This window comes from Lutjanus erythropterus, chromosome 3 (assembly GCF_056507025.1).
Source record: "Lutjanus erythropterus isolate fLutEry1 chromosome 3, fLutEry1.hap2, whole genome shotgun sequence".
NCBI lineage: Eukaryota > Metazoa > Chordata > Actinopteri > Lutjaniformes > Lutjanidae > Lutjanus > Lutjanus erythropterus.
The window spans coordinates 29,482,227-29,510,073 of NC_139319.1; the positions used below are offsets into that span (position 1 = coordinate 29,482,227).

The 27,847-nt window shown below is 39.8% G+C and overlaps 2 protein-coding genes across 4 annotated transcripts; both read right to left on the reverse strand.

Annotated features, from left to right (window-relative positions):
- Positions 1-471: 471 nt before the first annotated feature.
- Positions 472-5,376, reverse strand: LOC146330225 (uncharacterized). The gene is made up of 4 exons (XM_084715709.1): positions 5,208-5,376; positions 3,165-3,840; positions 2,969-3,070; positions 472-1,812 (listed from the first exon to the last, which is right to left on the reverse strand). Exons 2-4 carry the CDS (start codon positions 3,798-3,800, stop codon positions 565-567), a joined length of 1,986 nt encoding a protein of 661 aa, XP_084571835.1. The 5' UTR covers positions 3,801-3,840; positions 5,208-5,376; the 3' UTR covers positions 472-564.
- A 1,621-nt stretch (positions 5,377-6,997) lies between these two features.
- scrn2 (secernin 2) lies at positions 6,998-20,858 on the reverse strand. Of its 3 annotated transcripts, XM_084715711.1 has the most exons (9): positions 20,671-20,858; positions 19,098-19,260; positions 17,074-17,255; positions 16,385-16,584; positions 13,841-14,056; positions 13,583-13,748; positions 10,776-10,956; positions 9,146-9,302; positions 6,998-7,398 (listed from the first exon to the last, which is right to left on the reverse strand). In XM_084715711.1, exons 2-8 carry the CDS (start codon positions 19,257-19,259, stop codon positions 9,150-9,152), a joined length of 1,260 nt encoding a protein of 419 aa, XP_084571837.1. In that variant the 5' UTR covers position 19,260; positions 20,671-20,858; the 3' UTR covers positions 6,998-7,398; positions 9,146-9,149. The 3 variants fall into 3 exon arrangements, with proteins under 3 accessions (XP_084571837.1, XP_084571836.1, XP_084571838.1); XM_084715710.1 differs by lacking the exon at positions 20,671-20,858 and having other exon boundaries at positions 13,841-14,053; XM_084715712.1 differs by lacking the exons at positions 6,998-7,398; positions 20,671-20,858 and adding an exon at positions 20,228-20,481 and having other exon boundaries at positions 9,158-9,302; positions 10,753-10,956.
- Between the last annotated feature and the right edge of the window lie 6,989 nt (positions 20,859-27,847).

The following is a 27,847-nucleotide window of genomic DNA, read 5'->3' on the forward strand; positions in this document are numbered from 1 at the left end:
AACATGTCAACTTGACAAAAAGAGGAGCTTAAGTATAGAGCACATTTCGTAATAGTCGGTCAGGCAAATCCCTCTGAAAAGTTAACACTGGTCTGGTGCTATTTCATTAGGATATCCTACAAAAAGATGCCTCCAGACAAACTTTAACGCATCAAATTGTGCCGTTTTGAATAACAAAATAAGGAAGACAAAGATTTCAGAAATCAATTAACACTTACTGTACACCTGTGTCAGTGTTCCTCTGGCATGATCTTGTGCTATGAGCACAAAAAGCAAAGACCTCAAACACCACCTATAACTTTAGCTGTGGTCAACAACTGTTAATGTCATTGTCTGTCAGGTTTTCATTGTTTTTGGCTCAACTTTTAGTTGCTGCTGGTTGCCTGCAAACATTCAATGTTGATTTTTTTTTTCTTAGATGATGCTCAAATGTGTGTCTTGAGGTTAAAACAGGACTCCCTTAAGGCCAACTGTTTATAAATATCTTTTATTATACTTCAGAGGCAAAAGATACTTTTTAAACTATCAGTGAAGTCACCCTGTGCAACTGTTTTCATCCAGTTTTCATCCAGGTTGTTTGGTTTCGATGACTTGCAAACAGCGAGGCCTGGACAATGGTTTGGATTTCTGTGTAGTGTTTACAGGCTGAATTGGCAGGTTTAAAAATGGCGGAGGATTGTTAACGTGTGGTGGGAGCAGGTGCCTCGTTTGAGCGAGTACTGCTGGAAACATGTTCAAAGGTGGAACTCCGGCGTAAGGGAGCAAGGGAGGCAGGCGAGGCAGGTGTGGCCAGAGAAGCCCAGGTGCAACAGGGGGCAAGCTCAGAGGCAAGTTCGGAGGCAAGTTAGAAGGCAGAGGTGGGTACGGCTGCGTCGGAAAGTTTACAGAAGGGTACACTGGCATCACAGGTGGAGGAGATGGCTCTGGTAAAGCATATGTGGGGTGTTGAGAAAATGTCTGACATGCCGCAGTGCTTTCCTGGGAGTTGGTTTCACGGTTTTCACTCTCCAGCAAATGATTCATACTGCTATTCTGGTTGTATTCAACAGGTTGGTGTACCTGTATTTGGTGTACCTCTGTTACATCCTGCTCAGGACTATAGCCTGTTATATCCCTCTCAGTACTATAGGAGTCCTTTTTCACATAATATTCCCTTGTTGTTGGGCTTAAACTAGACCTGCTTGATGATGCTGATCTACTTTGCCGTCTTGGTGAAAACTCTCCCCTTGTGTTCCTCTCTCTGCTTCCTCTACGATTACAGCCCCTGTCTCCATCCTTCTTTCCATATAACCGCTCCTGGATACGATGTGACATTTGGCCCAGTTCCTCAAATCCTAAATTCACACCAATGGCCTGCAAAACATCCTGGATCTGTCTGTGCTTGTGTTCATCTTCATGTGTCACTGGTATCCTTTCCACCACTGAGGGAGACCCGGACCTACTGTTGGAGCTGAAGCAGCTTCTTTCTCCGTCACCCCTTAGCAGAGACATTTCATCAGACGGAGAGCGCCTCTTTGGGCTGAAGGACGTGTGACAGGTCGGTGGAGAAGCCAGTCTCTGTAATCCCTGGCTCTCACTCCAGTGGTTGGCATTTTGGTGGCTCTCCTGTTGCCTCTCAGCGCAACTGGGAGACCACGGACGATCTACAACATTCATGAAAGATGTTGGAGAATGTGGTCGGTCATCTTCTCCTGTAGAGTTTTGAGTCACTATCTTGGTGAGCATGGACACGTTCACTCCCTTGTTGAGCACATCAAGGAAACGCTGGAAACCCTTGGTTGGTTTCTTCTGGGTGACATCGCTCTCATAAGACTGATGGAAAACACATGGAAGCAACAACAGTTTATGTGACCACTGACTGCAACTTTTGTTAGACAAATATATTTATAATAAATAGATGGTTTTAAAGGGTTGGTTAAGATTAAAGTCACATACTAACACAAACTGATCGAGCCAGCAAAATAAAAATTATTGTTTTTGTCAAAGGACTCTGGTGGCTTTGGAAAGAATGATAGTTGTCTTACATAACAGCAGTTTCCCTTAGGAAACATTTCTCTGAGGACAGAGTAAAGTAAGAAAATATTCAGCATACATTTAATTAATTCTCCAAACTGGGAGCATACTGACCACCGTCTACTGTAGCTAATCCACTGACTATGGATAATTATCTCATTCAACTCCAATTTAAAAAATCTGAAATAGCCATTAAACTATACAATAAAATTAGCAAATAAATGTTAAGACAGTTGAATCGCTGCCCATTAAGAAACTATGACCAGCATCCCAACTTTCTCTTGTTGTCAACCACAACATTTTGTATTGTGTCTGATAGGGGTGTCATGCACAATTCTAACTATCTATCTTTAATGTTTTAATTTTTCTATTTAGTCATTATTCTTTAGCACTGGTGGTTATACCATTGTTGGGACGGAGTCAACAGATTGTTGGTTTTATGCCATGACTATCATGGCATATAACTATCATTTACAGTTACAATGTTCTTCAGAAGGATAGTCTATACGGTATCCAGTGTGATATCACAGCCGTTAAGATAATCTGTTCTCTTTGAAGGGTTGATTTTTATTTGTCTGGACATCGGACACCACAAGTAGACATGGATGGGGAGAACAAAAAATACTGGGAGAATCACAGAATCTGCCTTTGATGTCAAATATGGAATTGAAAGCTAATTTTCAATTTATTTTCAATTTACTATTAACATTGTGACAACTTTAAAACTTGATAGATTTTTATAGTGCTGTTTGTATGGAGAGAGGTGTGTCAGGATGGATCAGGTGTGTAAGTAAGGCTAGGTCAGAAGAATCTAGATATATTCAACTCCAGAATAAACAAACAAACATAAAACATGTTTGAGTGCTAAACATTTTTTGTACCCCACATGGATCTGTCCACATCTCTCACTTATGATACAAGTAGTGTCTAATTATCTCGTGTGAAAGAAACCCACCTGTCCACTAGATGAATTCAATGGAAACCTTGTTCTGTTTTGATGATGATCCTCATGATTGATAGAAGGGCTGTCATTTTTCTCTCTGGGTTTGGCATAACTCTGTTTGATAGGGAGGATTTTTTATGAAACTACAATAAAAATAAGCATACAATCCTTATACTGACACGGATACATATTGTTTATTGCAACTAACCTTTGTAGAGCGATCTTGTGATCGTGTCCTCTCTTGTGAGTGATCCCAGCTCCTTTCATGATCGTCTCTATCTTTGTAATATCCAGATGATCGTCTTCCAGTTAAATCATCATGCTGTTGCCTGTAGGTGAAATCCTCATGCCGGTATCGGTGTCTGAAGTCTTGAGCTGTTTTCCTGTATTTGAAATCTTCTTCCTGTGGTTGTGTACGTTTAAACTCCTTGCTAGCACGTGAATGTGGAAAGCTATCTGATGACCGCCTGCTTGTTTTATCCTCAGGCACCCGCCTGTATTTGTAATCATCCTCATCGCCCTCTGTATACCTTCGCTTTTTCTTTTCGGAAGTACCCCAATCAGGTGAAGACATCCGTCTCCTGGCAGGACTCCTTCTGCTTCTGTCTCTGTTCAGTGAGTCTCTACTATACAGCCTCTTGGGTGAGTCACTGTACTCACTACTTCTGCTTGTCCTTTCTGTGCTACTGTGTCCATCCCCACCGTATTTATGATGGGAGTCCCGCGATAGATCTCTATGAGATTCATGCCTTTCTTCCCATATGTCATCATAGCCATCCCACTGTCTTGAGCTTCTGTCACTGTGATGTCGACTGTGGCTGTACTCAGACCTGTTTGAGTACATTATCTCACAGCAACCCCAGCAGCCGAGTGGATGTCAAAGACTGCAGCAAAAAAGAAGAGGCGCTTTAAAATCATGAGGTAAAGATTTCAGAAAGATTAAGCCAGACACACAGTAGACATTAGAGAGCAAATATTCACTCATCTAACATTCATTATCAGTAGAAAATATTATTTGGTCACTGATAAGGGTTCCTATATATTTTTCATTTAAAAAATCCATACTTTTCCAGACTTCTCTGTAGATTTCTGACCATGGTTGACACCTGAGTACAAATAGCTACATGTTCATTAGGTAAAATAAATTTAACACGTAATTATAAATAAAGTCCAGATCTGGTACAGTTGTAAAGGCACCTGAGGCAGAGTTCTTTTGCAGGTTGTGATGTACAGCTGCAGGCAGAAGTGTGTGTTCAGTCACATGTCATGCATACTTCTTGTTTTAGTTTTATAAAATTCTGAAATATATATTTTATGAAACAGAATAGAGACAATAGTCTGGAAACAAATATTTCTCCATATTCTCTGTTCTCCACAATCTTCCAGACCCGTGGAAATTACTAAAATCAAATTCCATACTGTGAAGGAACCCTGTCTGGAACTCCACAGGCATCATGAGGGATTTATGAATTCATTTTGAGTGTAATATCTTCTTAATTAAAGAACCAAAAAAGACAACCAGTAGAGCTGTGAGACTCTATCATCCCAGGGCTGTCTAAAACAGGCCTTGTAGGAGGACTCTCAGTCCTAACTCCTGTAGGCGATCACACGGTGGTGTACACCTCCGCTTGGTCTAGTAACTGGTTACACCGAAAACCTCCAATCATTTTTGCACATTAAATATATAACTTTTGAGCAAATATGAATGGTTATGTAATTCTATGGACAGACCAAAAGGGAATGTCTCCTGAAAGGAACAAAAGTAAAGTTGCACAGCTAGAAACATGATATCGATACCAGGTGTTTCAAACCTGTCAAACCGTGTCATACACCGATTGCCATCAACCAGAGACTCCCTAGTTATGTAGTATGTCTTATCGTGAATAAATGTGCACTAAGCTTTTAAGGAAAGGTTACAAATGGCTTTGATATTTTTCGAGCCACATAAGCTCATGTTAACGTTTGCAAGCTAGCTATACTAGCTAACCTAGCTGTTTGCTTGTAGACTGTTTGCAAAGTAACGTTAGCATGGCAAAAATATCTAGGATAGCTCGTCAGCTTTATCATTACTGTTATTATTATTATTATGGACAAGGGTGTTCCGATTATTTCCAGCTAACAGGGACACATTTATACCAACCGCCTCGGTATGGTATTCAGATATAATGAGAGCAGCTGAAGTGCAGGGGGCAGTTTTTGGTTATCCTATAAGTAGCATAGCATGGGTAGCATCCTAGCGAACGTACATTACCTTTTCCGCCAGACGAATCCACTTTCTTTAACGGAAGGGGGGATGAAATGCCGAAACTAAGTTTGATCATTTGTAAAAGAACTGACAACAGACTGTAAAGCAGTTAGCTGACATTTGCAACTAAGTTTTCGGGCAGGCGGTAATGGGCTGTTCGGTTGTCGACCTACCCTGGTCAGTGACAATGAATTTAAATTACCGCCACCACCTGGTTGGAGTGCAAACAGCAACATGATTAGTCTTCTTTATTGGCGGTAGGCAAACCAGCATCAGCGCCACCTACTGGGATGAAGTTGGGAGCAATTTACAATCAGGAAAACGCTAAAGGGAAAATCCACCCATAAATCTTTATGCCACTGTAGTCAAAAGATGTTTGACAGCAAAGCCACACAGAGACCTCCCTAAATCACAAGCTGAATTAATATAAAATAGTAGGATAAGTGTGTTTTCTGGCACACCACACTTCAGATGTCAAAAGAATGTCATACCCTATGTGCAACACTTATTTATGATCAGTAATTTCAGATAAATAAAAGTAAAAAATCTCTTTTTAATTAATTTCAAATGAAATCCATTCAACTTAGTTTCATGTAATATTTTAGCCCTGGTCATTCACACCCACCTGCAGTGGCTCTATGCTTCTAAGTTTTAGTAGCCCAACTACTTCATGTCAAAATGGCTGCTGTGAGAAAGGTCTAGTCACTAGTCTAGTGTTAAAGATATCCCCTAAGGCTGCTGTCATATAACCTTTGCAGGTGTTCCATTATGAAATGTCTATGGGGATTTTTTTTTTAAGCTAAACAAAATTCAAAATAATGCTTACATCTAAATAAATTGTAGGATGGAGACAGAAGTATCACAAATATCACACCATGTATTTGTGGTGACTTTTGGTGATATCAGAATATATTTACACACAAATGTTTTGGTCAGCAATCACTGACTCATGTGGATGTGATCAGAAAAAAACAAACACAAGATTTAATGTTAATCAGACTGAACAAAAACACAAGGATGCTGCATTACTTAACTTTAATGCACCTTTAAAAGCCTGGGAAGATACTTTTAAATCAGTATAAGTTTATCAGAAAATATCCCGCAGGATGCCATCTTGCTTGGGAATGGCTGGATTCATGTTGACAAAATTAACATAAATCCATGTTAACGACAACAATTCTGCTGTATTTGCAGCTTTATTCACATTTAAAATGAACAATCATATAGAAAATCTGAGACAAATAAAGTTTGTTTTCTTAATTCTCACTGGGCTCCATTTACCCCCCACACACTGAAACACCAAGCCAACATTTTTAAGATTTACACACTCTGGAGTGTCTTATGTTAGGGGGCTGAGATGGAGTGATGTACAAATTTAATCCACCTAGAATGGACTGGGGCTGAACAATTAATAATATATTATTGAAACTGTAAAATGGTCAAGCACAATATCCAAATTGCAGGACCTCAATTTTTTGATAAAGATAAAATGAATCACAACATACCATCATAACTGAAGCTTTGTAGAGGTACAGAGATGTCTTGGCCTACAAATCATATTCTCCATATGTAAGGAAACATGCTTCTTTGGTACAGACCCCCGCAAATATTTATTTATTTTTTTTAGTAAAAATTAAATGCTAAAATGACCATTCCCACTAAAAACATGAGCCATATCACCATCACAACATATTAATTCATAATCATTAATATTTTTTGCAAGTAGTTAAGCCCTATGTGGATGCACTCTAACATCACCACTGCTTATGACCAGAAAGCTCACAACACACTCAGGAAAGACTACACACATTCTTTATTAGATCCTTACCTACAGGTAGCCATTAAATGACAACCCATTCATTTGCGACAAAAAAAACAAAAATGTTAAACAAATGCCATACTCACAGTATTTGTGCAACTTCACACAGCTCTACATAGGCGCCTGTGTAGTCTACATCATTACACTCACTAATGAGGTGCAGCCATTGCTCTCTGGGTGATACAGATGATACATAATGCTCCAATCACATGTGCAGTTGAGACATTTAGTCTGTGTTAATGATGGAATGGTGTCAGGGATGTGTGTTGTGTCAGTGAGGCGGAGGTCCGGCAGACGAGGAACACAGAGTTATTTTTTATCAGTCCCAGGGCCTTCTCCTGCAACGGTGCGAGCGCTAGGGATGTCCACCTGAGGGCGCTGTAAGAGAGGACAGTTGAAAGCTTATTTAGATTTTCTGGTCGCAATCACAGGAATATTTCTGAATTTGAGTGAAGACAGATCAGGTCTGTCCAGATTTCAGCAGTAAAAGATGATCTGACACTTCTGATTCATGTTACACTGAGTTGGATGTAAGATGTTTGAATTCTCTGCACGGACTATTCCTTTCTCACAGACCAATCCAAGACTCTCAGAGATCTTAAATCAGCATCAAAATGAGTTTGAATCAGATGTAGTTTGTTCTTGAGTCTGACTTTCTAACTACTGAGAAAGCAGATCTCCCTTTTGAAGGGATAGATTTTTTTCATTTTTATTTTTGTTATTTTTTTTTATGTGGGCTTGTGTGATGTACTGATCCACAGTCAGTGTATTACCTACAATCGATGGATGTCAACATGCCTGCAGTTTGGAGAAGCAGCAGGAGTACCAGTGTACGAAGCTGAGCAATGTGCCACTGTGAACAGACTCAGCAGCAAAATGTATTTCAGCCACCTAAAAAAATCAATGTCAGCTTAACTGTATACTATTTAGAATATTTTTGCTTTATTTTGCCATCATTCAACCATTTTTGTGAGGAAACAACTGCTATATGAACCAAATATCGCTCTCTTCAAGCTGACCAGACTCCTTGTTTGTGTTATTGTGTGGCTTCAGTCTGTTAAAGAATTAGTTCAGATTCACCAAAGTCATACAATAACACAAGCAAACCAACTAATGGAGGCAGCAGTACACCAGTAACTTGAATGTTCTGTTATATTATTGTAATATTTTGCTTATATAACTGCAGTTTTCCCTGGAAAACACTGTTTGATGACAAGGTTACATAGTGAAAGTATTCTAAATATTGTGTACACTTAAGCTGACTTTTTCAAGAGGTTAAAATGTGTTTTGGTGCTGAAGTTCATTGCTTTTACTTTCCTACTCTGGTAATCCTGGTGCTTCTCTAAACTGGTTGACCACCATCTACTGTAGATAATACATTGACTATGGATAAGTACCTCCTAGAACACCCACTTCAAATAATCTGAACCATCCCAAGTTACAACCAAGTTACATTAGTTTAGGAGATACAGGCTGTAGAGATGTTTGCCTTCTCTCGAATATAATAAAACTAAAGGGTACTTGGCTTGTGATACTCAAAGCATAAACTCAGCAATTTTCGTTTCAAAAATCACAATCTGATTACTCAAAATGATACACAGGCCCTGTTGTGAACAGTTCCATGTAGGAACTACTTTCTTTTTACTGAACTACACCTACCAACACTATCACTACAGATAAGGAAGAGTGTGTCTTCTCATTGGCAGGAGGCCTATGCTTGTGACAGTGCTGGATATAAACATTAATGGAGTCCTCCTTGGCTAAGCTGTAGCATTAGCATTACTGAGCAAGCTAACGTGGTGATACGGTTGGCGGGTGTAGCTTGGTAGAAAGAAAATAGTTCCTACACAACAAGGTCTGTGTACTATCTTGAGTAACCGGGTCATGAGCTTTGGGAAGAGAGCTATCTAGTTCTATCATATTAGGGAGAAAGCAGACATTTCTATGGCCAACACCTACAAAACTCTGCAACTCACACTAAAACTATCTACATGGATAACTAGCACTACAGATAATGCAAACAAACAAATATGTAAGTTTGATTTTGTGGTGAAGTGTTCCTTTAATAATAGGAATATACTTCATGCATGTTACAACAGCACACCGAGCTCCTGAAGCCTCCCACCTCCTCACTGGTAGAACTTAATCTCTGTGTCCACGCAATCAAAAAACAAGTCGCCCAGCTCGTCTCCTGCTATCTCTCCATTCAGCATGGCTGAGATCTCGCTCAGACACTGCGACTCCAGCTCCCTCAGAATCTCATAGACAGCTAAACCCTCGTCCTGACACAGAGAGAAGAAGACAGACAGATGTCAGAACAACAGTAACAATACTTGCATATCACATGTTTAAATCTGCTTAAGCAGTGCAGTCAATTGACTAAATCCTAAACTACGGTGAAGTAATATATGCATGCACAAGAATCCAGATCCTACTCTCTACTTTTTGAAAGTATGAGTCTCATTCAACCAGACGTCTGTGGCGGGAGTCACAGACTTAATGACAGCAGTTGAACACCTGCTATCACACACCTCCATTTCCTCTACAGGCTAATCTGGGTTTCTACTGAACATCAAGCTGCTCACCAAAACAGCAGCAACAGTTGTGTCCCAGTTCCACACTGCAAACTGATAATATACTTTACAATGTGTGGTATGTGCTAATTCCCAGAGTGCACTGCTTTTACAATTAGTTTACAACATATCTTACCTAACTTTGTACAGGGAATAATGCAATATATGCACTAAAATACATCAACCAAACTGTGACTGTTTACATAAAGATGGACAACACGAATGCTCCCCAAAACTGAAGCCAAAACATTCAACAAAAATGAACTTATTCTTTGACAAAAAGGTCCATCTCTGTATGGATCCTTTCCATATTGTTGTCAGATACTTAGAATAACAATCTGAGCCTGTCAGTGGTAAAAAAAAAAAAAAAGTAATTGAATGTGTGGTGCGCAGTTGCCCATAAGGATTACAGTACTGCACGTTTAACAGGTGACAGCTGCAGCAGTCTCCCTCATTATTGAATCAGTTTTTAAAAAATGCTCCCCACATTAGACACTTAGACAGAAAAACATGGGTAAAAGGGTCAGATTCAAAAATAGAAAAGTTAATTTTTAAGTATTTCACTTTTCAGTCTGAATGCACAACATAATCCAAACACACTTTGAATCAGTTTGTGGTATGAAACTGGGAATTTGGTTACTACATGTGTATCTGTAAATGGCGCACTGCTCTTATTCTACCTCTATAATTATATAGTAGGTTCATGCAGGTTAAAATGGATGTGCTTATAATATTTGACACTGATTCAACATAAAAACACAAGTCATCTCAGACAGAATACTCAGCTAAAAAGCTTAAATGGAAATTGTCACTTTGCCTGAAGTACTAACACCTCACAGATTTCTCATGACGGTCTCCAACTGCACAGTGTAGTCACGACTGAAACCCTGCTCTTTGGCTTTGCCTGTGTACTTGTACTCTGCCTGTGTTTTTGTTTAGTCTACACTCACGCTGTGTGTCTTGTCTGCACTAACTGTGAGGTCCTGTTGTGTTTTGCTGTGCAATGGGAGTGTTGTTCCTGAGCTGTGTGACTCATCTGTAATTTATCAGCAACAACTGACCAAGTTCAACTCTAAATAAAATGCCTTGGATGAACAGTTTATGTGAAATGAATGGGAACTTCCAGCTCTGCCAGGATCCGAGCAGGACTATCATTGACCTAGGTCGTCCATCAGTGCCCACCGGGTTGGTCTCCATGGTGTTGAGCGCCACCTGGTGGGCCTTGTACAGGTCATGTCTGCGGTCCACCTGGCTCTGAAAGCGAGGCTGCTTCCTCGCAGGGTCATCTGGGCCGAACTGCGGGGAGAGCACCCTTGACACTGGGGTAGAACAGTCCGAGAAGATAAAAGGCTTGAATACAGACCTACCAGGGTCGGGTGAGGTGGGTTGACAGGGAGAGGAAGAGGACAGAGAGAAACAAAGGCTCAGAAAGTCCCGTCCACCCAAAGTGGAGACAGACTAGGAGAAAAGCAAAGCTCAGGAGGGAAAAATATTAGAGTCTCAAAATCTTCATGATGTATGCATTTGAAATTGAAATTACTGTTTAATTAAATTTTGCTAAAACCAATCAGTCAATGTAAAAGCTATTTGTATTGCCATTTTTCTTTTTCACTGTATATTCAATACAGCTAATACTAAGAATTTTGTTTCTGAAACACATCACTCTCATTGCAGTTTGTTTTCATACAGACACCAGGAATGAACCCAATATGGTTTCTGCACCAACATCCAATGTTCCTCTGGTTGAGTGGAAATATGTTTCAGCAAGCAACTGAATTTAGAATATAATGAGAATGCAGAGTCTCAGTTTAAAACATACAGATTATCAAGGTAAGGCTTCGATAATATGATTGGTATTCTACTATTCATAAAATTAGATTCCTCTGGTGGCTGTCAGATTGTTTCCAACTTGTGTGATACAAACATTTCCAATAACTCTAGAGGACTGTAAGACCAGCTGTCAAAATTTATTGAAAATCAATAAAAATTGACAGCATTTTTAAAAAAAAAACAAAAAAACAACACTTTCACTGCAGTGAAAAAACAGTTTGGTCTCTTGCTCGCCTCACACAAAGGGAGGCTGAACCTGTATTAATGGTGCGGTCTTGTACCATAAATTACATTTATTTTAATGAATCTGAAAAGTTATATCCATTAAAGAAAGCTGATTTCATTAAAAGAAAAAGACTAACCCATTCAAACTGCTGAATCACTTTATTTGAATTGAGGATATAGCTCAAGGATTTTTTTTTTAGGCTGACAATGTTATAAAATTTTTCCCAGTAATTTCTGGAAAAAACTCATTTAGAACTATTTACAGTGTTCTTACATAATAACATAGAAAAAAGTTCTGAGACTGCTGTTTTAGCCAGTTTAATTAATTTATTATTCATTTTCCCTAAAAGAACTTAATCCAAGTATATATATACTGAATATCTGGTATATATGTATTCACTATTAATATATCATAAACAAAATTCTTCAAGTATGTTGAATTGTACATTTGTCTGTAGACAATTTTCACCTTTTTTCATGTTCAGCTCAGTGCAGTAACCACAAACCTAAAGCTGTATCAGCTAATTACTCTCTATTTTCCCTGTGATTATTTATTACAAATGTACATGCTTCTTAACAGGAAAGAAAGAACTGTGGAAATTATTTGGAAATTATTTGGAATTTATGGCTGTGTAAAATAAAGCGCTAACCATAGATTTTTACCTTTTGTTTCTTTAATTTCTGAGTATTTCTAAAAGAGAACCAGAAGAGACCCAGAGCAGCACACACACCGATCAGGCATAACATTATGACCACCTGCCTAATATTGTGTTGGTCCCCCTTTTGCTGCCAAAACAGCCCTGACCCATCGAGGCATGGACTCCACTAGACCCCTGAAGGTGTGCTGTGGTCTCTGGCACCAAGATGTTAGCAGCAGATCCTTTAAGTCCAACACATCCCACAGATGCTCGATTGGATTGAGATTTGGGGAATTTGGAGGCCAAGTCAATACCTTAAACTCGTTGTTGTGCTCCTCAAACCATTCCTGAACCATTTTTGCTTTGTAGCCTCTTTCCTGCTGAAAGAGTCCACAGCCATCAGGGAATACTGTTTCCATGAAAGGGTGTACATGGTCTGCAACAATGTTTAGGCAGGTGGTACGTGTCAAAGTAACATCCACATGGATGGCAGGACCCAAGGTTTCCCAGCAGAACATTGCCCAAAGCATCACACTGCCTCTGCCAGCTTGCCTTCTTCCCATAGTGCCATGTGTGATTCATCAGACCAGGCCACCTTCTTCCATTGCTCCATGGTCCAGTTCTGATGCTGACATGCCCATTGTTGGTGCTTTCAGCGGTGCACAGGGGTCAGCATGGGGCACCCTGACTGGTCTGCTGCTATGCAGCCCCATATGCAACAAACTGTGATGCACTGTGTATTCTGACACCTTTCTATCAGAACCAGCATTAATTTCTTCAGCAATTTGAGCAACAGTAGCTCGTCTGTTGGATTGAACCACACTGGCCAGCCTTCGCTACCCACATGCATCGGTGAGCCTTGGCCACCCATGACCCTGACGCCGGTTCACCACTAGATAGATACTGACCACTGCAGACTGAGAACACCCCACAAGAGCTGCAGTTTTGGAGATGCTCTGACCCAGTCATCTAGCCATCACAATTTGGCCCTTGTCAAACTCGCTCAAATTGCCCAATGCATGCCCATTTTTCCTGCTTCTCAACACATCAACTTTGAGGACAAAATGTTCACTTGCTGTCTAATATATCCCACCCTCTAACAGGTGCCATGATGAAGAGATAATCAGTGTTATTCACTTCACCTGTCAGTGGTCATAATGTAATGCCTGATTGGTGTACATAAATACAGTATGAAGTGGTGCTAAGACCTTCTAAAAGAGGTTCAATTTGCCACTGTCTCTGATACATGTTACAATGAATATGTTGTGATGTAAATTAGTTTAGTTCATGACATACCTGGAGGGGTCTGGGGTGGCAGTAAAGAAGTGGATGCAGGGCAGGCTGGGGTCTCTGGGCAGGATGGACACCATGCTGCCTGTGGTGCAGAAACCTCCAGAATCCATACAGATGCCACTGGGCTTGTCCCTCAGGATGGACATCATCACCTCTGCTGTCACTGAGCCTAAGAGCAGAGCAGATGAGTGTTACAGGATTCTCTCATGGTGATGACATGGCAAAGGCATTTCGAGAAATTCAGGAGTGGATCACTCTCACCGTCATGTTGCTGGAGGAGCTCTGTGCCTCCCTTGTAGCGCTGTTTGGCCAGCTCCATCCTGGCAGGAGGGTTCTCTGGGCTGAACACCTGGGAGAAATTGAACTCTCCTTCACCGTCCCACCAGCCCTGGGCCTGGGCCGTGCTCCGCAGCTCTGGGTGCTCCGCAGAGACCTCAGAACCAATGGTCAGCTGGTTGGAGATGTTCTTCACACCTTCTGAGAGGAGAAAGCAGCTGTTAGCATGTAATGAGGCAATGTCAAAAGCAAAGTTTAGCCTTTTAAAAGCAGATACGAGTCTCCTGTGAGTTTGTCATATTAGAAGTTTCGCACCATTTGACCATTACTAGGTCCTGCCCCTTTTCACTCTGTGGTCCAATGACAGCTGAGCAAGCTTGGTACCTCAGTCAGATTTCTCCTTTCCTGTTTCTTGTACTTAGATATGCTACATGCTAGGCTCGTCTATGTTGAAAAGAAAACCACATTTTGAAGACAGTTAAAAGATGTTACTGGGGAACCTGTAAAAGCAACATTCACATCTTTTGGTGGCTAATGTTAGCAAAATGTTGGATAATATTTTAGCTAGTATTTTTGCTGACATTAGCTAACTTTAGATGTGACCCATATTGCTTTTACAGGCAAAGGAGAAAGTTGACGGAGGTATCAAGTTTGCTCAACTGCTGTTGGAAGACGGAGAAACGAGGGACGGGATTTAGGAAGGGTCAGTGAACTAGAAACATGCTGTTCATGTGCGGTGTGCTCCTTTGTACTGGATTTGCATAGACACTGAGCAGAGCTGCTTGCAAACTTTATCTCCTCTTGACAGAGTGATCCAACCCCGATGAATGAGCGTCTTTTCACCACAATTTCAGGATTGCCTGAATTATGTGACACATCTCTGTAAGCTGTGGTCTCATGTTGAAGAATGAACAAAGAGATCTTAATGGGCTTTATTTACTTTGTAGTTTAGCTTCCCACATTAAAGAGCAAATATGACTCATGTAAGTATTTAAATATTTCGTATGGATTGTCAGCACTACTGTGCGGTTTAGTGTTGATTTGCTCTTTAAGGATGATTAAGCAGCTGAGCACTCACTGCATAACTTTACACTGGTTCAGCCCTGTTGATGCTCTCAGCTGTGCTAGCAGTGTGATAGAAGTGGTCTGCTGGTACAGCTGCAAAGTTTCTCAATAAATATTGGATAGATTGCCAAGACAGATTTTGGTGATCCCTGGCTTTTAATCTAGTGCATCTAATATATCATCTAATAGAGTAACTAAATTCAGAGAAGGAGGTTGCGCTTCAACAATGGGATTCTCAGTGGAGTGCTAAACCCAAAATCCAGTGAACAGAGAGCTCTGATGAAGGCTTTGTGCCGAAACGCATAAGCGTTTGTTTTTTGTGATGTGAGCCAAATAAATAACTGAAATATGAGTATTTTGTCCTCCCAGACTTGAGGTGTGCTACCTTTTTGATATCATCTAATGCTTTAGTTTATGAACAAATACCTGAAAAACACACCTGTGTGCTAATTATCAGATCTTAGCATAATAACACAACAAAATGTTATTATGAATAACACTACTAAATTGCAACATGGTAGCATTGATATCATGAGCATGTTAGCATATTTTATTTTACAGTAAGGCATGAAATTATTACTAAACAATTATAAACAAGTTCTAACAGTTTTAGTACACTGATGTGGGCTCACTATTTGGCAAGATCCACTTATGGCTTACTTCTCATTTACCTTAGTAATGTTTTACTAACATCAACAATTATTAAATGAAGCCTTATTGTAAAACATAAAACCCATCACTGTTTCTAGATAACTTGTGTTATATCAATACCAGCTATAATGAGGAAGGCTGCTGAAAATGTCAAGGTAAACAATATTGCCAAATTTGATATGTTCATTTCATATGCTAAATGCAGCTTTTTGACAATTAAGTTAAATGCTTATTAACAAATATCTGATGAAGCTGACAGGTATAAATGCTGCTGATGGAGAAGACAAAGTAATCTACGAAAACAGGTACAGATAAATGTGTGCTCACTATTTGGCATGCGACAGGTCACTTTTATCCTATGTGTTGTAACAGTGTATTAATGATTTATAAAGTATTAACAGCATAATCCAATCATAAACCATTCATTTATAAGGGTAGTCTTACTGGGAAGTGGTACTATTTTCCTTATCTGATATAATGATAAGGATAAAGGGCACTGTATGCTTTACAGATTGTAAAGTCCTCTTTGAGAGGCTTTATAAATAAACTTGCACAGATATCAAACTGCACACAGTGTAACTAGATACTGTATTCGAATTAGACCTCATTATTTATAATTAACCTCAAATTCTTAGCGGTTTTCCCTGCACAAATTAAATGGGGTGTTTATAATCCATGTACCAAGCAACAGGCTTAAGTCACTGAATTATACATGTTGATGTGTTCTACTCTCAGTAGTATATGCACACATTAACAGCTCAGCACAGATTAATTGTCCAGACTACAGATGCACCCTTTGCTCTGCATCCTCACCTGTGACCTTCTGTGCCACCCACAGCCTTCCAGCGGTCTCCAGGACCCAGGCCTCATTGCGATCCACCAGTAGGAAGGTGTTGTGGTAGCTGAAGGGTGCAGGATCCTCTCTGCACTGCCCACCCTGACCATGCTGCTCCAAGAGGCCAGTGATGACTGTCAGGGCCGCCCAGGCACTGTCACCACGCTCTAAGCCCAGTCTGAGGATCACAAGGCATGCTGGGTTACTTCGGTGTAGCAGTAGAAAATCTGAGTTTCCTCCTTACGAGGTAACAGTCACAAATGTTAGCAAGTTATTTATTAATGGTACCAATTCTTTCATTGTCATGTATTTAGAAACTTTTATCTCTTTAGTACATTATTGTTTGATCAGTCAATCTTTCTATCTAACCCTGAGGCTTCTCTGCTGTGTGTTTTGGAGGAAACACTATGCTTCCACAGTACCTACTACACCTGTCATAACATGCTTGTGACAATCAACACACCCTTCTGATCAAAGCCTGAGAGGATTAAGTTAATACTCTTGCTAAATATCCAATATCCAAACTGTCTTTAATGAGGATGCAATCATTGCTCCCCTCACTTCTGAGGATTATTTTTTCTTTATTGCTCAAATTGGATAAGCTGTTTATTATCCATGTAGTTCTGGGTTGTTTTTTTTTAGTAAAAAGAAGGTTTTTGGTGCTCACCGGACAAGGTCCATGCCCAGCAGAGCCTCTTCTGGGGTGACGGGCTCTCGGGTCCAGACAGCCTCATTCCCAATACAGACTCCCTGGTCATTGGCTCCCATTTCAGCCCCCCACATCCAGGCAGGCTTGCTGAGGATGACAGCGTGGGTCTGCTCCACCTGAGGGATCTGGATGTACGTGCACTGCAGACAAAAATGACTGAGACGGTTAACATTAAGGCCAAGTTGCATTGCACAAACAGTTTCAGAGTTGTATCTGATGCAGTATGAAAAGTTGACTTGCACTGGACAAAAATTGCATTAATCCCCATATGAAGTTGAACACTCAAAACTAGTTGGTTTAAAACCAGTTTCCACATCAGTGAAACTCAAAAGAAAAAATTAAATCCTCATGCCGTACATAAATGTATGTTATCATCCACTGCTTGACTGATCTGTATTTCAACACATCTGTGCAGCAGTACCATCTCATAAATATGGTCTTTCTAAGATATATCAAAGCATGCATTTGTTCTATTCAGAATTCAGGGAGGGAGAGAAGAGCGCTGTTGTTACCTCAGTTAAGGAGGTGATAGTTTCAGCTCAGTTTGTTTGTCAGCCGAATTACAGAAAAAACTACTGGTTTGGTTCTCATGAAACTTTGTGGAAGGGTGCTGTATGGGTCAGGGAGGAACCCGTTAAATTTTAGAGCAGGCCTGGTAGACACAAGTTATTTTTCACTTTTGTTAACAGTGTGAGATATGTAACACAGCTCCTGTATAATGGTTGTAATAGATGATGTGTGTAAATACCGCTTTTTTTCTGTTGCTTAAACATTTGATCTATCTCTAGTTAATTTGCAGCTTAACATGTTTTTACACTGTATGAAAGCTACAATTACTTCACTATGTGTGTAAATATTCTGCTCCTAAATCATACTGGTTTATGTAATTAGATTTTTTCTCTATATGTAAAGTCAAATTTGACTCGAAAAACGTCGTCCTTATGAGCATACGGTTTTTATAACAACTGTTTTTGATAACAAGCTGCAATGTTCATGATGTTATTTCAGTCTAGGCATTTGATATCAGCATGTGTACATAATAATAAAGTCTTTTCTGGTTTCCACAAATGTACGTTCAATATGTGGAATACTTCCAATTTACATAATAAATGCACAGCTGAGATGATGAGGCTTCAGCTAGACACAACCATATTATTACAGAATTATAATAGTTTTGGAAATATATTTAGACACAGTGGTTGCGCTTGCAGATGTACATATCATAGAAGCCTAAACTATTAGTGTCGGCTGAGGTCTGCACTCTCTGAGTGGCCATGTAGTTATTGTTATGACCATATTACATTTTAAGAACATATATTTTCAGAGTCGTGCACAGATATCAAAACTGGATGATAAGTTGATGTATTCCTTGGCATGTATGAAATTTAAAACTCCTACATGGGATTCTGGATGATGACAGTTGAGATGCCGTGTTGCTGTAATGATATGCTGTCAGACCATATCTGGTGCTGATATTAGTGCAATGATGCACAGAAAAATGTTCTTACCAGATGTCTTAATTGGGGTCTGATTTTTATAATACTATCCATTTTTTACATATGGCAATATGTTTTAAGTTTAACATTTAGCATGGTGCATTGAGGGGAAAAAATGAAGACTTATGTAAAACTTTTTTTGTACTTAAACTTTTTTCACAGCAAGGAATGTGTGTGTTATCCTGAGTGTCCAGGACACTGTAACTGCTGACCACAAAACATGGTATCATTCACCTCCACTGTGTATAAGCAGAGGCAGAAATCTCAGAAACAGATAAGTGAAAACCTGGTCAATGTGTGACTGAGAGGTGAAAAGGACAAAGGATGTAACCAGCAGGTTAAAACTTTCACTTCCTTCCCCTTAAACATTAACAGGAAAGAATGTTTCACTTCCCATGTAAATGTTTACCCATCGTGTTTCAGAGACTGTGGAAGTGTGCAGTGTATCAGTCAACTTTTGCATTTCAGTGTCCAGGGCTTCTTTACCTCCAGCATGGAGCCTGGAGGATGAGATGCTGCAGGATAGTGGGCCACCTCCTGCACCTCATCCCGAGGACGGTCTGAGTTCTTCCCAAAAATCACATGGTCATCGCGAGAGCCAGGGGGTAAGGAAACAAAACAGTCACATGACATGGGAGCCTCTGCCATCCTGCAACAAAGACAAAATGGCAAAATAAAATAAATATAAATGAGTGGGAAACAGAAGACCCCCCAAGGAGGTTGCAAGATATCTCGGCCCCTTAAAGACATTCAACATGAGGTTCAAACACTCAAAAATATGCAAAATACAGCTGGCCCCGAGAAATGTAACGGCCGCCTCACTAATGGCTAAAACTATAAACCAACACAAAAATGACAATTACAAACATTAACCACCATGTTCTGATCATAAACAACCATTAATGAAAACATTTGACATTTGTTTCAAACACACAAACTTAGACGCGTCATCAGTGATGTAACCTGGGATCACTGTGTGTTTTTCTGGTCTTTCAACACCAACAGGGTGATGCAGGACCTCAGCATGCACACTGCACATTATCCTGTTTATTGCACGGCTACTTCCCAAGTAAAAATCAATAATCTCACACAAAATATTCGTTCAAAATTCTTAAATTTTAAAGATTATCTTATTGCTCTGCCGAGTGATCAGAACTGCATCCACAGCAACAATCTGTTCCACAGAAATAAAAGACTTGTGTGCTGTAATTGAACAATCAGTTTCAGGTATTTAACAAAGCTGAAATAAAAGATCACTACATGTTTGTATTATCTGGAAAGTACATATTGAGATATATTTCATGGAGTAGGCTAAAAATATCTAGATATTTTTAAGCCACATCGCCCAGCCTTTAAAACCAGGAAAATACAACACTTATGCAATATAACGATGCAGCGATATCCAAAATCTAAGATGATACTTAGTCTCATATCACGATATCGATATAATAACCATAAAATGCCCAGCCCTGCTACCTCATGTAAACAACCTCAGTCCAAACTAATCATAAGAGTCTGACATTCTGTTTGACACGCAGCACAAGTGCGCCTACACCCTTTCTGACCATAATGTGCGCGTGTGGAGCGAAGAGGAAGCGTCTCCTTTCATTCCCCACCCAGTTTTTTTAAGCAGAAAGTCAGATAGAGTCGGTGCACTGCCCATCCCTGCACACAGCAGCAGGGATTAGGAGGCAGTCTTGTGCAGAGCACTTTATTGACTGTAATCTTCGCAAATCCGACCGCCACGTTGCTCTATTATCGCTCTCGCCTCGTATTCGCGACCGTCAATCGGTTTCAGCGCGGAAATAATGTCGCTCAAAGTGCGCTGGTCGCAGATTGAAGGCAGCGCGTCGGAGCTCGTTGTGAGATGAGTGTTTGTTGGAGATATAAGGCCTGGCTGAGTCTGTCACCGGCCGTCTCTGTCTGTCCTGTCGCTGCGTGTCATTCCGCCCTGTTTCTCCGTTGGGGGGGGGGGGGGGTCCAGCAAACGCCTCAACTTGAGGGCTAACAGTGTGCAAACTAGAGCTGATGTGTGAGCGCTGCTGCAGAAAATGTTTACCTTGTTTTCACTGGTGAGAGCGGACGGCCGGCCAGGCTGAGAGGAGAGGAAGGCAGGTTGTAGAGAGAGATACCGAGTCACGTGACCGAGAAATCCAAAGGTATGTACTTAAAGGTCTCGTCTCGTCTGGCCACAAGCACAGCTCACCGTCTCCCTCACACACACTCACACACACACACACAGTCCAGTCCACACCTATGAGAAGGCCTGAGTGATGATGCAGGTCTTCATCATGAGTCTGCCTCCCCTAAACCCACAGCCAACACCGGTTACAAGGTCCACGGGAATCACTCCAAGACACTTCCTGCTGCAGGTTTTAAAAATTAAGACAATGAATCAAGTCTGTCTTGTTTTATTTCTCCCCTCTCACTAGATCCGCTCTGTATAAATAAAAAGCACATAAAACTGTAATTATATTCAAATTATTTGTTTCACCATAGTTGCTGATTATCAGCTTCGCTTAAACTCATGAGTTCATGTCTGTGTGACTCAAAATGATGAGCTGGACAAACCTTGCATTCACTAAAGTAAACAAGTTAACATTTTCATAAGAAACTGCAAACTGCCAGAGTTAAAGGGCCACTCCACCCATTTTAATTTACTCCTCACCTCCAGTGTGACTCAGTTTCTAACGGTTGTACAGTGTTGTTTGTAGGACCAGAGGGAACTTTCCAGAGTTTGAAAAAACAACCCTGATGATGTCATCAGGGTTATGATTGTATGCAGCTGCATTATGGGAAATGTAGGATCCAGTGTTTTGATCCATACTAGAGACTATAAGTCCCATTATCTGCAGCTTTTATTTTTGACCATTCTTTTTAAAAAATCTGTCTTTGAGAGGAAGTGCAATAATAAATCACTTGAATGGACTGTCAGTTTCTTATTTTTTCCATTCATTTACTGGCCAGGGATGATATACAGTCTTGAGAAATGGTATAAATCATATCAAATAATACTAAAGAATTCACAACTTCAAGGAATTAAAAAATGGATAAGAAACCTTCAAAATCTAAACTAACAATACTGATGGATAACATGGGTGTAAACATAACATGTGCTGTTCTAATCATCTTTGTTTTAAAATTGATGATAATTTTTTATAAATATTCTGGCTATATAAAGTTGTGTCCCAGACTTCCATCAACTCTTGTCAGATGTTTGCAGAAACTCGATTTAATCAGGCATAAAAAGGGTTAGCTATACCCTAAGCTCCCCTGTTTAACTTCCTGGTTTAAAAGAGGCAGCAATACTACTCAAGCACTGGTTTTGGCAAATTCATTAAATAATGTTTCTATCAGATGTTGGCAGAACGCTTGGCCGCCACAAGCCAGTTATCCCTGTGGTAACTTTTCTGACACCTCCTGCTTAAAACCACATGACAACATGACAACTTCATAGCCCTTTTAAATCAAAGCTAAATAAGAATTATGGTTTAAACATGTGTATTTTGACTAGCATTAAGAAAACTTTTAGCAACTTAACAAAAGAAATAAAATGGCTACTCAGTATAGCTGTGCCATGAAATTAAAATATATATATATATTTTCTCAGCACAATTGAAGTGTACAAATAAAAACCTCATCCAAATACAGTTTTGTCCCAATTCTCAAGAATGAGTGATATACATTCCTGTATATCTGATGGTAAATCATGTGCATGTAGGTATTTATTTGAGGGTGTTTAAGATATGTACTACTATTTTTTTTTTAATCTGTAGACTTACAATTTATATGTTCTTTCTGTATTCAATTCACTTATACCTTTGTCTGTACCTTATTAAATACTACTATAATATAATCCTATACTTTAGTTGTGTGTAGGTTTTAAAGGTGAGCTTGCATATTGCAAATACCTTGTGTCCAATTGTAAACATGTAGGAGAGCCAACAGTGGCCACAAAACTTGTGCAAAACTTGAAATGCTGTATCCATTTTAGGCTACTGTAGAAACATGGTGGTGCAACATGGCTGCTTCCATGGAAGAGGACCTGCAGCTCATTCTAAGGTTAAAAAAGCTCTTCTTATTTTCAGGTGATTATACATGAACAAAAACATTTTTATGAATGTTATATTTAATTTCTGCCATATTCTCCCAATAAATCCCCTTAAATCTTACTCACTTGGACTTTGAAGTATCAAAAGTAGCAGCAAACATTCAAGATTTAAAGAACAAACTAAAAAGTGGACAAAAGGATTTTTCATAGCCAGGTAATGTAAAAGCTCTTATCAGTGGCTTATGAGTTATCTATAAGGTAATAGTAGAAAAACGTAAACCATTAATAAAGTCCATAGTTATAGCTTTTAACTTTTGTGGCATCATGTTATTACTGGTACACAAGTAAGCAGCAGTTAGATGTGACTATTTTTTCTACTGTTGGGCAGTTTAATCTATGACGATGCATCTTATAAGATGATTGTATGTTTGGGATGAAAAATGTAACTATTGCTGTCAAATACATGTACAGTACATTATATATATTTATTAAATGATTCATTTGCAGTCTAAAGAGTCTGAGGAGTCACAGCTTTTGGCACTGAGAAAACCACACCACTGCTTTTCACCAGTACTCTGGATCTCATGTTGGCTAATCAGTGTAATTAAAGTTGGGTGAATTCCTGTGTGTCAGTGGGTTTATCAAGTGGGCGTCTCCCATCACTGGTGTTTCATTGAATTATGTTGCTGACACTTCCTGTCTGTGGGCTCAGTCTCTCCAGACACACAGTTCCCAACACCTTCCACCACTTCATGCCACTTCATCTTGCAGTGAAATGTTGAGTCACTCAGATTATGAGAAAAAATGTGTTGTATTTTCAAGCTTACTTTTTGGTTTGTTTTTTTCAAGGTTTGAGACATCTGACTCTGAGATTTCTGTCTCCATTCCAATACAATGAACTTATATTTGAACACCTTGAAAAATAGATACACATATAGAGTATATATGCCATTTTCGACCTCCATATCTCTTCATGGATTTCTGCTCACACCTCCATTTTATTTATTTTCATTCATTGAAATACACCTGGCGTTGTGCCCATTGTTTTTATCCTCACACAATAATCATTTTGCTGCCTTCTTAGAACCAGAAAAAATTGTGACATAACACTGACATAGGTATACTGTTTGTTGTAAGCCAACTACAGAAATAACACGTCAAACATTAAAGCTGCAGTATGTTTTATATTAATGCAACTTTACTGTTGTTGGCTCATTCTCACTGCTCTCACCAGCTTCATTTCCTGCATCAGCAAACAACTGATGTCCACAAAAAAGTTCAAATAAACCCACTGTGCCCCACACCAAAAGTCAGTTAACAATTAGCTAGCATTTCACTCAGGAGTAGATAGAAACCACTGGATATATGGAGAAAAGGCCTGCACCAAGAGTGCAAGTTATTGGCATTATTATTATTTACATTCATCAGATGACCTGAAACACAACTCCAAATAAAGTTGCTCTACATTTTCTGGGTGCGTAACTAAACAACTGCTAGCATCAATATCATTTTTAGAAGGTGCTTATATATATATATATCAATTTTGTGTTTACAGCTTGTTGCACTGCCCCCCCAAAACATTATCAATTTTGGGTGCTCCTTTGGCTCAATTGGTGGAGTGTGTGCACCCCAGTCACTGAAACTATCAGTACTCTGCGCCGCCTGCTGGTTCCACTCCTGCCTGTGGCCTTGTGATGCGTGTCATCTCATCTCTCTCTACAGCCTTTCTTGTCTGCTCTTTAGTTGTTGCTATCCAATAAAGGCCAAAACCCCCCAAATCTTAAAAAATATGAATTCACCTTGAAGTTAAAAGTACAGTATGTAATTTCTGCTGCTCTCAATCAAAACAATAACAGAAAAACAGACTGATGACATTGACTTTTGTGACGTAGTGTGGGATCATGGGAGTTGCTGTTTTCATTGTTAACCACCACTGTCACTAAAAATTTACCTGATGTAATTCAGGCATAAATCCTGCTCATGGACGCGGTTATGTATTAAAGTTTTATTTGCATCACATTAAGTTATGTTCTCCAGCTTCCTTCCTCACTCTCTGTTCTCCATGTTTCCCCGGATATTACGGCAACTAGTGGAGACATGACGCCATTGATAGAAACAAAAAGTGACTAAAATGGGTTTAAACATTGTTGGAAACATTTGGGATGATATAACTACACAGCTCAACAAAATATATCATATAGGTCTAGTCATTTTTAGAAGTTTAATGTAGAAATATATTCATGTCTATTATACCATTAACTGCCCCTAGCAAAATTTAGCTGAAACTAACCACTGATGTGTCCACTGAAAATGATGCCAGTAGAATAAATATAATGCTCAGTACAGATTGGTTGAGGCAAAACCTGGATAATCAAGGGAAAACAAATTAACTATGATTATTAGGCTAATTTTTAATTGTGAGCAATCAGAATTCATTTCCATTGTATTGGTGTGGAGGCAGAAAACTGCATGACTTATTGATTTTTTTATTAAAAAAAAAACAGGCAATAAATGTCTTCTGGTCATTTGAGTCAACAAACTGTTTAAACTGACAGCTCTTTGTTCACAATAATTCCAGTGACTGAACATTGAATTGACAGCATGGAGTCAAACTAATAACTTCTGCTGTGCTAACAATAGATTGTCACGCAGGATGTTCAAACTTTAATAAAGTAAACCTGCCCAACTGCATTGCAGTGTGACTGACAACATTCTAAGTAATGTCATTCTCAACGTCCAGAGCAGACTGCTGTCGTTTTAATAACTACTGCTCATCAATATGCATGTCAGTGAGCCCATTCTTAAAACTGACTCATGTTGTGTCTGTCAGGTTTTGTGATGCAATCACTTCTCTGGCAGTAGTTTAATAGCAGTTCACACGCACACCTGAGTGCATAAGAAATAAGGAGCACCAACCTCGCCGCTCCCAATGTTCCACTCATGTTTTGAGATTCAGCACCTGGACCCTATCAGTGTTCAGTTATGCCCAGATTTGAGGTGTTGAGTTATTTTTTGAAGCAGCTTGGTGGTGAGTGGTGTTCACTCGTGGCTCACTAGGAATGCTGAAGGCAACAGGAGTGAATTCTTGAGAGATTTCTGAGAAGACAACCTGTTACCTGAACAGCACTCGGCTACTTCCACACCCTCTCCAGCCTTTCATCTCCTGGAGCGTGCTGACAAGCACCGCACATCCTGTCTGCCCTTCATACACACAAACAGTAAAAACACCATGAGAGGTAAACACCCACCTGAGCCAAAGGCAGACACACCCATGAGAGACCTCGCACACATGTACAGCACACACACACACACACACACACACACACACACACACACACACACACACACACACACACACACGCCCGGGCACAGAAACAAGCACAGACAGAGAGAAACTAAACGGACGACTGAAAAACAAACCTTGTAAATATCCTGCACCAATAAATCAAATCACAATGACAAGAAACAGCTGCGTTGAAAGATGAAGTGATGAGAAATGATTTAAAATGCAAAATAAATTGAGCAACAAAGCAACAATCAATTCAAGTCAAATTTTATTTATATAGGCCAAAATTAGAAATCACAATTTGTCCCAGGAGGCTTCACAGTCAGTGAAATGTGCAACACCCCCTGTCCATCATACAAACACTTTTTTGGCCTTTGTGTCCTGTTACAACATTACATGTTTTTTGATATTTCACATTAGTTCCAGTCATACTTGCCAAATTTGACATCTCAGAAGTATGGAAGATTTCAAAACCAAAAAAAGTCTTGAGTTTTAGAGACTTTGTTTCCTGCATTATGGTGACATTTAAAGAATGAAAACAATAAAATAATAACAACATTGCAACAGCATTTTTATGTTAAATACTTTTAATTTTACTTTAACTCATTGGGAATTCATCAGGTTTCTTTCATTCATTTATTTTTGACTGTGCCCGTAAAGAAAATTGACGCAGCAGATTTTACAAAATGCAAGCCCCTTTCCTTTAAAACTTTCCATGAGAAACAGGAATTTTTCTTAGTCTGGTTTTGTGTAGCCGGGTGGAAACAGTAGACCTTGGGAGTAGGACTTATACATGCTGTACAATGCCCAGAAACAGGTTGTGATAGTGAAAAGAAAAAAAAGATTTAAAATTTATCAGACTTTGAAAGACAGAGGAGAACTGTGATCCCAGGAGGAAATAGGAAAGGGGGCAATGAAAAACAGGAGTCTCCTGGCAAGTATATTTCCAGTGTGGTGAAATGGTTGTACCATTAGCAAAACTTCTGAAAAACAAATCCACATTGGGCACAAAATGTGTCTGTGTCTGTCCTTTCTAAAGTGGGTGTAAATAAGATGGTTTAAACCACACAAGTTCAAAGATTTCATCAACTCATCAACACTGTCTCAGAGTTGATGTTATATATTTTCAGTCCCATGGACAAGAGATCCACCATTCAGCTTGCTTGGTGAGCTCACACATCGACACGCACACACAGCGCTAAGCCGAAGGCTTCTCCTAGAGCCACGCAGGCATCGAGGCCCAGTGTGTAAGCCCTGCCATGTGAAGTGGAGGGCCAGCCGGAGGAAGATGAGGGGTGTTAAGGGACGGAAACAGCTGGTGAGAAGCCCAGAGGATATTAATCTGAGGGGGGAGACAGGATGGCAGGAGAGGCCGTCTAATAAAGCATGGTATTACTGCTGCAAAGGTGTGTGTGCATGTGTGTCTAAGTGTCTGTGTGTCTTCCTGAAGGATTACTGGTGAGCTAGAAAAAAATGCTGGGTGTCTGTGTCCATCTGGCCATGACCAACTTCATGCTCTGAATTTAAAAAGTTCCCACATCTTTTAACAAATCTGAGGGCATTCTCAGGTTGACTGCTCTGTTTACGGCTGTTAGGAAATCTGTGATCATCTCCAGTTCATCCGATAAATCCAGTAAGGCACATTTCAAGTTTTACAACCCTCCACACACAGAGAGAAATAAGGGTTTTTGAAAATTAGATAAAATAAAGTGATTCAAATTTTCTCTAAGCAATTAAAGTTCCGGTTAAAAGGCAGAGGTGGAAGATGGGAGGGGAAGCTGGGCGGCATCAGTCGCACAGACAGTAATGACGGCGCCACTGCTGTTTAACAATCAAAGATGGGAGGCGGGGGCTCACAAGGAAGTCTCTCCTCGAAAAATACAGGTGTTTGGTACAATC